Genomic DNA, 12,931 nt, shown 5'->3' with positions numbered 1-12,931 from the left:
CAAAGGGCAAAAAAGTAAGTGTGAGCACCAGGTCCTGAGTTCAAGCCCCACTTCCAGCACTCAAAGTATTAAGTATATAGTATATAGTACAGATTTATCTGATAGATTACAAATCTTAAAAGTTTAGATTTGGGGGGAAGGGGAGTCATGGGTTTAGAACTCTCCCTGAGCACTTATGCTTAAAGCTAGCACTCTACCACTTTGAGCCACAGAACTACTTCCTAGATTTTTTTTTTGTCAGTCATGGAACTTGAACTCTGGGACTGGACACTGTTTCTGAGCTCTTCAGCTCAAGACAAGCACTCTACCACTTGAGCCATAGCACCACTTCTGGTTTTCCTGTGGTTTATAGGAGAGAAGAGTCTCAGGAATTCCTTGCTAGGTCTAGCTTTGAACCACAGTCCTCAGATCTCAGCCTCCAGTGTAGCAAGGATTATAGGCATGAGCCATGGGCCCCTGGCTTAGATTTTTTTTTTTTTTTTAGAGGCTGTGTAAATCATTTAACCTAGCTCTTCTATTACAGAATAGAAAATGATACCCAGCTAAGTCAGATAATTCATCCTAGTCTTAAAATTCTCTAGTGGTAGAATCAAGACTAGAATTCAGTTCCACTGGCTCCCCAGCTTTCTTCTAAAGGAAGGCGAAAAAAAAGCTAAAAAGCAAAAGGTGATTTCTTATAATACAATCCTGCAGTTGTTTCTAGATGATTATATTTATATATAAAAGAACTGTCAATCAGCAAGAAAAGAGGCTCTATATTTGAATCTTCTCAACTCACTACTTCTAGTTACAAAGGATTTCAAGATAAAGTGATTAGTGACACATATTAGTTCCAGTATCTGAAAATAACCTTCCAAAGTCAAGGCTTTTTGTGTCTGGTTTTGCTTTAGGGTAATAGAATTTAGTTACACATCGATTCTCCTGTCTCTATCTCCCAAGTGCTGGGATTATAGGCATGTATCACTATACCTGGCTAAGGTGACTTATGTTATCATTCAGAATTCTAATGTAGTTAGCTAGCATTTTTAAACTATACTCAATTTCACAAATCATCAAGTATTATGAAGCTCATCCTTGAATACTATAAATTCAATAGTAGGCCAGGCACTGGTGGCTCACACCTGTAATCCTAGCCATTTAGGAGACTGAGAACTAAGGATTGTGGTTCAAAGCCAGCATCGGCAGAAAAGTCCATATGACTCATCAACAATTAACCATCAGAAAACCAGAAGTGGAGCTGTGGCTCAAAGTGGTAGAACACTAGCCTTGAGTTCAGGGATAGCACCCAGGCCCTAAGTTCAAGCCCAGGACCCCCCCCCCAAAAAAAAATACAATAGTAAATTCTATAGAAAACATGAAAATGGTGACATTGATCAAGATGAACTGTACTTATAAATTGATTTATGAATTGAAACTTCTCTGTATTACGTAGTGGTTAAAAAGAAAAAATGGTAAGTGCTCCCAGGAAAAAAATTACATTTTAAAAGAAAAAGAATCACTAGAATAGTTGAAGCAACAAAATTTATTTATATGCATTAAGAGTTTACTTGCTCTTTCAATCCCTTAGAAGAAAAAGAAACAAATCTAAGAAAAAAAAGAAATTTCCTACTGGATTTCTGAATAAGGAGATGAAATCAGGTTTGTGTTTCTTCAAAATCATGTCAAGAAGGTGGACAGCTTCAGGTTGTCTTCTCCAAAGAGCATTTCCAACTGTCTGCCAAATGTCTTTGTAAGGACCCCATAGGCTAGCAGCTTAAAGAAAAAAATAAAGTAAAATCAGTTCCAAATAAAACATATACCTGGAAAATAATGTAAGGTTATTACCTACATGTTAGTCACTTCACTTTTTAATGTGAGTTAAATATACATACCAACAACATAAACATGTTTTCTAACTAATATGAAATTAAATAAATCCAACTAAACTGGATATGGCTGAGCCTGTTGTTACCACCTTATGAGCTATGTGACCTAGAAAATGAGAAACCTCCTGTATTTGGTTTCCTTATATATAAAACAGGAGTATCAACCACTCCTAAGGCATGTAAGTTTTTAAATGAGATAAACTAGGTAATTCAAGCACAGCCCTAAGCTTTCTGTGTGTATTAATACAACACCTTATACGTTGCCTCTCATTTTACAAATGGAGAAATTGAGGAAGAAGGATCAAAATACACAGCTAAGGTCACACTGGATACACAGAACTTGAACCCAGGCAGTCTGGCATCAGCATGCTCTAACCACTAGGTTATAGTATATTTGCACATAATACTTGGCAAGTGAAAATGTTTTGTATGAATTTAAGTATGTCAGAGATATCTGCTAAATAGTATAGTCAAAGATGAAATAAAGATCACATTTGGACAAGCTCAGGCAACTATGACTAAAATTAATTTTATTTGCTTACCTAAAAATATTTATACCCTATAATGAATAGTAAGGTTGAATCATAAAGAATAAGAGAATAAATCTTGATCTTTAAAAAGTTGAGTGATGAGATGTACAAGAGACTATGTCGAGTTGATGTTTATTTTTATTTTAATTTTTTTTGGGGGGATACGGTCATGGGGCCTGAACTCTGGGCCTGGGCGCTGTCCCTCAGCTCTTCAGCTCAAGGCTAGCACTCTACCACTTGAGCCACAGCGCCACTTCCGGCTTTTTTTCTTTTTGCTTATGTGGTGCTGAGGAATCGAACCCAGGGCCTCATGCATGCAAAGCAAGTGCTCTACCAGAGCCAACTTCCCAGCCCACAAGACACTATGTTGAAAACAAACTTTACAACTTCGGGGTTGGGGGGGATTGGGGGGTTGGAGAGGGAAGGAATAGCAGGGGAAAAACAAAGGAGGGGGCAACAATGCTTGATAGGAAATATACTCATTACCTTGCTCATGTAACTGTAACCCCTCTGTATAATATCTTAACAATAAAAAAATTTTTTAACAAGCTGAGTAATAGAACACATGCTTAGCATGTGTGAAGTCTTAGATTCAATTCCTAAAACACATACAGAAAACACAAATCAAGTTTGGGAGATCAGAAGTACATAAATGCTATTAGAGCAAATAAAAGGGAGCACCTGAAGTTCAGTGGTAGCGTGCTTACCACATGCAAAGCCCTGGAGTCAACTCCCAGCACCAGGGAGATCAGGCCATGAAGTGATCTATCATGTCTTTGAGGTAGGGATGAAAGAGAATGGGACTCAGCATGTATAACTCGTCCTTATAAAGAAAGCTCATCCAATTCCCTGCTTTATTTCTCCTTCTTTGATCCCGTATTTGCCAATCTTCTGATTTTTTTTTTTTTAATACAGTCTGTCAGCCATACATGATGATGGTACATGTCAATAGTCCCAGCTCTGGGAACCTAAACCAGCCTAGGCAACACAGTAAGTTCCCATCTCAAGACAATAAATAACTATAGCCTTATCACATGAATTTCCAGAGTAAAGAATATATTGACTAACATGAGTACCTATGCAGATATACTTCCAGTTGTGATCAATAAATTGGCATATTTGCTTATTTCTGTGTCTTTTCTGAGTTTCATTAGAAAATTCTATTAATGGGACCTAAAATTAATTCTGGATATACAGACAAAAGTCAAGCTTATAGGTGGCTAAAATTATTGTCTGCCCTTAAATCCTGATTTCCCTCAGTCCATTTTCTTGGCCCTTAAATGCTACAGAGTAAGATTTGAGCCTTTTATATCAATGCAGATTAAGCATTGCTAATCTAAAAAGTTGGAGCCCCAATGTAATGCTCAAAAAGTTTAAGACTTTGAATTAAGGATGTTCAAACAGCAGTCTGCACTCTTCTTAAATAAAAAAGAAAAAATCTAAAGTATGAAGCACTTCTGGTCCAAACCAATTTCAGATATGAGATGCTCAACCTGTAGACCTGACAAAATAAAATTGGCATGTAGAAGAATGGTGTCTGATGAGGTTGTACTAGAACAGGAAATATCAGAAACAAATGAACGCTAAAGGAAGGTAAGGGTGGTAAAATAGCTGGTAAAGACCCATTAGTAGTACAGAGTCAGAATGGATAGCCAAATAGCACAAATATAAAGGGAAGGTGTTGGAAGTGGCGCTGTGGCTCAAGCGGTAGAGTGCTTGCCTTGAGCTAAGGGACAGGGCCCAGGCCCAGAGTTCAAGCCCCATGACAGACAAAAAAAAAAAAAGGGAAGGTGTCAAAAATGACTATGCAGTTCAGTTTAGAGCATAAAGCTGTCAACTCCATGGTACTGGGAGAGGAAAGACTCCTAGGCAAATGAGAAACAGATCTTACCACAAGTATTTCATAAATCTGATGAATGGCTGACAAAACAGAATTTATCTGTAATACCAGAATTTGGGAGAGCCAAAGAAGGAGATCAGCTGAGACAGTGCTAGGACTGCCTAGGAGTACACAGTGAGGTCTCAAAAACCTAACAATACAAGCTATCAAAAGTTTAATGGGAAGGGATGGGAAGGGGAAACAAAGGAAGAAATGTACTCATTATCTTGCCCATGTAATTGTAACCCCTCTGTACAGTATTTTCACAATAAAAAATAAAAATAAAAATAAATAAAAAGTTTATTCTTGCTTTTTGGCATATTTAATAAACAATAAGCTGGGCAGTGGCTTATGCCTATAATCCTAGCTGAAATCTGAGGATCGTAGTTCAAAGCCAACCCGGGCAGGAAGCTCCTTGAGACTCTTATCTCCAATAAACTGCTCAAAAAAAAAAGAAAAAAGAAAAAAGGCAGAAGTAGCACTGTAGCTCAAGTGGTAGAGCACTCACCTAGAGCAAAAGAAGCTCAGGGACAGCACCCAGAGTTCAAGCCCCAGGACAGGCAAAAAGAAAAATCACACACATAGACACACACACACACACACACACACACACACACACACACACACACACACACACACACACACACACACACACACACACACACACACACACACACACACACACACACACACACAGACTTCTGAAGAACAAATGTCCTTAGATTATACATATTTTGCACAATAAGCTCAGTGAGTGGTAAAGTCAAAGTTCCTTCTCCCCCTTACTGAGGAGACAGCCAATAATACATCAATATACATCGTATCACATAAACTGGGCTACTTTGTCCATCACTAACATTACCAAAGGTTTTTAGTTTGTCCAAATTTAGTAAATATCTTTTTAGTGACCAATTATCAATTATTTTTCCAAATAACTAAACATGTATTGTTAATATATGGATCGCTTTCCTTTAGAATTCCATTTTCCTTAATGTTTTCTAACACTTCCAGCATATCTTACTTACACACTTCTGCAGCATGTTTGGGGTACTGGTGAGCAAAGAGTACACAAGGAAACATCAATTACACAAAAATATATTGTCCAATTGTGTACATACTTTGAAAGAGGTGCCCCAGGCAAGGCAGTATGTAATATGACCCAGAAGGAGAAATCAGGGGAGGGAAGGGTTCAGGAATGATTAGGCTGCATTTTGAAAGATAGAAATGGGAGTTAACTGAGGGACAGGAAGCAAAGACATGTTCTAAGAAGAGAAGACACTAAGTGACTTCCCATGGCTAGAGAAAACACTACACTGTCAAAGAATGGAAGAAGCCAAGAGCAACAGTACAAAACAGAGTTTGGGAAAAAGACACAACTGCCACTCTAGGCAGGGCTTTCTAAACCATGTTCAGGACTTTGACATGTACCCTAAAAGACCAAGCAAGAAGACTTAAAACCCTACCAGACAAACAAGAACATGGTCATCTTATTAAGAGCTGTTTAGGAGACAGAATCAGGCTAGAATGGGTAGAGGGATAGAAGCATAGATATGGAGCCAGTGAATAGTGAAAAATCTCTTGAAAGGTCTGGCTGTGATGAGGAAAAAAAGGATAACAATTAGACCAAAGCATGCAAAGGATAGATGTACAAGGTGGGGTGGAGGGGGCAGGGGTGTGGACAAAGAGAAATGCCCAGGGCTGGTGGCTCACTCCTGTAATCCTAGCTACTCTACTCAGGAGGTAGAGATCTGAGGATCATGGTTCAAACCTAGCTCAGGCAGGAAAGTCTATAAGACTCTTATCTCCAGTTAACCACCAGAAACCGAAAGTGGTGCTGTGGCTCAGAGAGTGGCAGAACAATATACAGCCTTAAGCATAAGAGCTCAGGGACAGTGCCCAAGCCCAGACTTCAAGCCCCACAATCGACCAAAAAGCAAAAAAAAAAAAAAAAAAAAAAGAAAGAAAGAAAGAAAGAAAGAAAGAGGAAGGAAGGAAGGAAGAAAGAGAAAGAGAGCTAGATTCATAACTCAAGGCACTGAATTCAAACCCTACATAACAAAAAATATAAAATAAATAAATAAATTAGAGCAAGAGACAAAGAAGGGGTATTAGGAAGAAAATAAAGGGTAAGATTTATCTTAGTTAAGAACACGAAAGGAATTTGATTCAAAAGAGTGCAAATAATTTAGGTTTATTGGCTAGTACTTTCTCTAGGTCAGCTGCAGGTTAAAGGTTTGAGAAGTGTAGATGATGAAATAATCACTATTGAAATTGGGACAGGGTTGACCACACTATCAAAAACTAACTAGCTGTGTTATTGGCTGCTCACTTACAAGTCTCTAAGTATATATTGGAGCTGTCACAACACTAATGAGTCATGTAGCTTGAAACCCAAAGATCAAAAAAACTCTACAGCTTCTTCAGGTTTTTCTTTTTTACAACTCTAAGACATTTGATGTTTTTGTTGTTGTGACAGCAAGAAACAATGTCATCTTAACTATTACGTGTGCAGTAATATTAAACATATTCACACTGTTTTGCAAGACACATTTGGACCTTCATCTTGCAAAAATGAAACTACTGCCATCTCCCTCTCCTGTTTCTTGCAACTAGCACTCTATTCTTTGCCTTTGGCTACTTACACATACTTCATAAGTAAAACTATGCAGTATTTGTCTTTTGTGATTTGCTTATTTCATTTAGCATAATGTCCTCAAGATTCATTCATGTTGTATCATATATCAGGATTTTCTTCCTTGTTTTAGGCTGCATAATATTTCTTTGCATGGATATGCTTTGTGTGTGTTTCTGTGTGTGTGCCAGTCCTAGGACCTAGGCGCTATCCCTGAGCTTTTTTTTTTTCAAGGTTAGACCTCTACCACTTGAGCCATAGCTCCACTTCTGGCAGTTTGGGTGGTTAACTAGAGATAAGTCTTAAGGACTTTCCTGCCAGGGCTGGCTTTGATCTATGATCCTCAGATCTCAGCCTCCTGAGTCAGCATGAGACACTGGTTCTTGGCTCTACTCTTTACTCTTTACTGTAATGCATACTTTTAGTCATTATTTTACAATATATACTCTCTGTAGCTCTTAATTCTTTTTAAAACTCTTTCCCTCAACGATTTAATAACTCATAAGTATATGACAAATAAATGTACATAACAATAACAGTGTAGCCTTGCTTTTAAATTTATATCTAGTTGGAAAGAAGGGACAGCAATATTACATATTACCATTATATTGTTTTTGCATTATTTGTTTATATATAATTATAGATAGTATATAACATATGTAATGTGTTGTTATATACTATGTAATATATAATACATACTTATATACACTATGTACTATATTGTATAGTGTGTATACCACATACTATATATAATGTATAATATATGATACTACATAATTATATATACTATTTATGACTATAACATAGTGTGTATAATATATATTATATGTTACAATATAATTATAATTCTTCAATTAGCCAGAAAAATGCCAGGTTGGAGGCTTGGCTCAAGTGATAAGAGTCCAGAGGAGCAAGAAAAAGAAATCCACGTGAGAACTCTCAAAGGCCCTGAGTTCAAGTCCCGGAATCAGCACAAAAAGATGGGAGAACCACCACCACAACCACGATTGTTACAAAGACATCCTTTGCCAAACAGATCTCCTAATAGTGCCTGAGAATTTTATGTGTAGCTCAATCAAGGGATTAACATCCTAAGCAGGAAATTGGGGCTTCTCCGCCCTATACAGATGCCTTCTGGCATCTCTGCCGTTCCCAATCTACAGAGCCAGCCAGCAGTACACCACGGGAAATTCGACAAAGTGTATGTATGCTTTGGGGCGTTCCAGGACGGGGGTGGGGGAGGGGGGGTGGAAGGTGTCGAACCACCAAAATTCGACCCATCCCTCTCCAATAGTTCCTTGACTGCCTCTCAGATTCGACCTCACCCCGAAACTCTACCGAGAAAGGACGGGATCACACACGCAGAATGTGGAGGCATCTGCTGGGCCTGTGGCACCCCCTTCCAAGCCACCTTGGAGACAGCCGACTTGACCTGGGGGCGTCCCCGGAACCAGCCGGGCACCCCCCCCCCGTGCCGCCTCCAGCCTCCACTTCCAGCTGAAAACGATTTCGGGTTCTTGGGCCTCGCTGCTGGAGATGTGACGGGGATCCTGGGGGAACCCAGGCTGCAGACACGTCAAGGAGTGGAGCGTGGGAACCCAGGCCGGGTCCGGGGCGAGGGGGCGCGGCTGCGCGGCCTCCCGGCCTCCCGGCGTGGACTCCAGGCCCACTCGGAAGCCCAGCGCCGCCGCGCGCCATTCAAACCGGGGAGGGGCGGGATTCCAGGCCCGGAGCTAGGGGAACGCAGGCACCGCGCACAGACGGCGGCCCGGACCCCGGAGAACCTCACAGCCCCGGACCCTTCCCTTAAAGGACTGGTCATCGCCCGTCTCCATCGTTTGTCTTCTGCCCGCCCGCACTCACCCGAATTTACCGCCAACAGCGTCGCCATCTTGGAGGGGTACTAACGGAGCTCTCCGGCCGCATGGAGGACCCAGGAAAGGCTGAGGCTGCCCACGGTGACGCCTGAACAGAAAGATTACCGCGAGGCTCTGGGTGAACAGCGCACTCGGCCGACCCAAGGCACTGAAAAGACTCCAAAAATCTGCGGCAATCCGCAATCGTCATTTTTTCCTGAGACCATTTCCATTCATCTAAATGAGAGCAGCCCGTTCAGAGATTCCAGGCCTTCGAGCTGACGTATCGTGCAGTGCATGCTGGGATTTGTAGTTTCTTTGTAGTGATGAGTGAAGGTTAGGGAAGGTGGAAGTTGTACTTTGGTCCATGGAATAGTAAAAGGTATTTTACGACTAGCTGTTAAAGTGATAACAGCGATAAAGTTTAAAAGAATAGGGAGAGAAACCCACCAGTGAGCAAATTCAGTAATTACATTTGATATTCATTATGTAAAAGTTAAAACTGTGTAACTTGAGGGTAGAAATGGGATGGGAAAACATGAGGGAGAATGATAGAGGGGTGACATTAATCACAATGCATTATGTTTATAACCTTCTGAAATTGAAAGCCCTTGTACAGCTCCTTAATAAATATTTTTAAATGACACCTCTTTTATGAGATGGCTTAAATCTAAAACATTGTCTTCATTTCTAATTAATCTTATTGGTGTTACTCCCTTCTCTTGAGGAGTGGGGTATCACAAACTAAGTTTTCATGACATTTCATTTTGCTAAGTGTAAATTTTCATAGTCAATATTAGAGCAAAATAAATCATTAAAGCTAGCAAGATCAATAGAAAGCCCATGGATTGGGAGAAGATCTTTACTAGCCATACAACGGACAAGGATCTCATATCTAAAATATACTTGGAACTCAAAAAATTAAACCCCCCAACAACAAATCCTCAAAGAAACAACTGCCCAATAAATAAGTGGGCGAAAGACTTAAAGAGAAACTTCTCTGAAGAAGAAAGAAGGATGGCCAATAGACACATGAAGAAATGTTCAACATCCCTAGCCATAAAAGAAATGCAAATCAAAACAACATTGAGATATCACCTCACCCCAGTTAGAACGGCAAAAATCAAGAACTCTAACAACAACAGATGCTGGAGGGGATGTGGACAGAAAGGAACCTTACTTCATTGTTGGTGGGAATGTAAACTTGTTCAACCACTTTGGAAAGCAGTATGGAGGTTCCTCAAAAGACTTCACATAGATCTCCCCTATGACCCAGCAATCCCACTTTTGGGCATTTACCCAAATGTTTACAAACAAGACCACACTAAAGCTACCAGCACAACAATGTTTATTGCAGCATTATTTACCATAGCTAAGATATGGAACCAACCCAGATGTCCCTCAGCAGATGAATGGATCAAGAAAATGTGGTATATATACACAATGGAATTCTATGCCTCCATCAGAAAGAATGACATTGCCCCATTTAGAAAAACTTGGGAAAAATTATATTAAGTGAAGTAAGCCAGGCCCAAAGAAACATAGGTCCCATGGTTTCCCTTATTTGCAATATCTAGTATATGTATGAGTCAAGCGGAAAAGGTCAGATAATGTGAGGTCAGGAAAATGAACCCTTAGATATGTATTTTAATGTTTTTTTCTTTCATGCATGTGTTTCTAACGCATTTATAAGATTATCTCTTTGTTGCTTTGTATGTCCCTCCCCCACAGTATAACCCCTGCTTTCACTATATTTGATGTCAGTATAACTTGTGGAGGAGATGGGGAAAAACCAGTTGTTTAAGGATACAGGTGGACCTGTTGCAACAATGAGAAGTACAAGTTGTCATGTCCAAAACGAGCTTTACAACGTTGGTGCGGGGGGGGGGGGGGGGGGGGGAGGAGAAGGATTGGGATTGGGGGGGAGGGGGGAGGCTGGGAAGGGATGTGAAGGGTAAACCAAAGGAGGAGGGTGCAATGCTTGGTAAGAAATGTACGCATTATCCTGCCCATGTAATTGTAACCCCTCTGTACAGTATGTTCACAAATAAAATTAAATTAAATTAAAAAAATAAATAAATCATTAACATTTACTATGAAATTTTTAGACATCTACAAAATAACAGTAATAACCACCCTGCTTCAACAACATGTCCTGTTTCTTTCCCTGGCTTCCAACATAGATTACTTTGAAGCAGACTCAAGACATTAAATTTCCTAATTGTTACCAGAAATAATGATGAACAGCCCAGTGGGGTAGGCAAACAATGGTTAACAGACCAGAACCCAGTGATTCTCCAGGAGGGTTACCTAGGGGTACATATGTCTCTGCTTGTCCCTTACATCCTGAGTTTGTGATGTCTCAAAAAAAGAATTTGAGGACACATCAAGGCAGAGACCAGAAAGCTTAAAGCAAGGGAAAGACTTTAAAAAAAATAGTAGGGGTTGGGAAGATGGCTCAGTGGTAGAGTGCTTGCCTTGCATGCATGAGGCCCTGGGTTCAATTCCTTAGCACCACATAAACAGAAAAAGCTGGAAGTGGCGCTCTGGCTGAAGTGGTAGAGTGCTAGCCTTGAGTTGAAGAGCTGAGGGACAGCGCCCAGGCCCAGAGTTCAGGCCCCACAACTGACAAAAAAAAAATTGTACACAACCCTGGATAAGTGTGGACACAACTAATCACAGGTACAATGAATACTCTGTCATCCATATTAACAGTTAAAAAAAAAAGGTTGGCCTGTAAACCTAGCCACTCAGGAGGCTGAGATCTGAGGATTGCCGTTAAAAGCCAGCCCAGGCAGGAAAGCTGTGAGACTCTTATTTCCAATAAACCACCAGAAAACCAGAAGTGGCACTATGGCTCAAGTGGTAGAGCACTAGTCTTGAGCTGAAGAGCTGAAGGACAGCGCCCAGGCCCAGAGGTCAAGCCCCCCAACTGACCAAAAAAAAAAAAAAGGTTGAGGACTGGACTCACTTCACCTTAGCTTAGGATAAGTGATCCTCTTTGATCTGATACCAAATAAATTTGGTCATTCTTGCTGTTGCACTATTTTATCAATTAGGCACAAGGTGTTAAGGCTGGCCTGCTCAATAACTTGCAGCAGTGATATCTGTGTATCCTTTCAAAGGATAAAATCTGCCATACACATCTTTGAGATGTTTTTCACTTGTTAAAATTGATTTGCTAATTTCAAATTAAGATATAATTATCACCATTTACTCTAAAAAAAAAACTAGGCATTTGTTAAGAATTTTACATGCATTGTCTATGGTGGGGCAGTATGTAGTTCCAACTCTAGGAGGCAGACACTGAATTGCCTGTAGGAAGCCAGCCTAAGCTACACAGTAAGACTTTGTCTTAGAACACCAAGAGCTAAAGATTTAGTTCAATGGAAGAGTAGTTGCTTAGCATATCTGTCTGGGTTCTCTCCCTTGCACCACAAAAGGGAATTTTACAGCTGGCCTGATGGCTCACACCTGCAATCTGAGCTACTTGGGAGGCTGAGTATGGGAGGATCATGGTTCCAAGCAAGCCCAGGCTAAAAAAGGTCTTGAGACTCCATCTCAGTAGAAGAAGCTCTGAGGTAGATCACAGTCTAGGCAGGAAGCTAGATTTTATTTCAAAAATAACCAGTGCAAAAAAAACTGGAGGCATGGCTCAGCAGTCAAATACCAGCTTAGCAAACACAAGGCACTGAGTTCAAACCTCTGTACTGGAAAAAAAAAAGCAGGAGGAGTTTTATGTGCATTGGACTAGGAATATAGCTTGGTATTAAAGATATTCTTAGTATGATGGAAGATGAGACTCCAGAACCAAAAATGGATAGAAGAATGTTCATTGTGTGTGATCAGGGAAGTGAAGCAAGAAGATCTCTTGTTCAAAGCCAACCTGGGCTATAAATCACGACCCTACCTCAAAAAATAGCAAGATCCTACTTATCTATTTAATGTTGCAAGGATAGAGATGTTTTATACATTTGATGGAAAGATAGAGGATGGATAGATGGATGGATAGATAGATAGATAGATAGATAGATAGATAGATAGATAGATAGATAGATAGATAGATAAACTGTCCAACATTCCACTGAATTAGGAAAGAAATAGGGCTATGTTCCCATTTGATTATTAAAAATTAGAATCATGCTGGGCCCTGGTGGCTCACACCTATA

At 40.1% G+C, this 12,931-nt stretch overlaps 1 protein-coding gene across 4 annotated transcripts in view; it reads right to left on the bottom strand.

The window, feature by feature from the left end:
* The window catches only part of Nup205 (nucleoporin 205), a 113,299-nt gene that overhangs the window by 71,667 nt on the left and 28,701 nt on the right, over window positions 1-12,931 (bottom strand). For 2 of the 4 annotated variants that reach the window (XM_069996840.1, XM_069996841.1), the window contains exon 2: window positions 1,610-1,752. In XM_069996840.1, the coding sequence (XP_069852941.1) occupies window positions 1,610-1,660 (51 nt within the window). In that variant the 5' untranslated portion in view covers window positions 1,661-1,752. Of the gene's footprint in view, window positions 1-1,609; window positions 1,753-8,769; window positions 9,008-12,931 lie in introns of those variants that run through there. The other 2 variants (XM_069996839.1, XM_069996837.1) reach the window with 2 other exon arrangements.

This window comes from Dipodomys merriami, unplaced genomic scaffold (genome assembly GCF_024711535.1).
Source record: "Dipodomys merriami isolate MVZ:Mamm:240054 unplaced genomic scaffold, mDipMer1.0.p SCAF_5, whole genome shotgun sequence".
Classification (NCBI taxonomy): Eukaryota; Metazoa; Chordata; class Mammalia; order Rodentia; family Heteromyidae; genus Dipodomys; species Dipodomys merriami.
The sequence above is the reverse complement of the archived record's forward strand: the minus strand, read 5'-3'. Positions and strand labels throughout refer to the sequence as shown.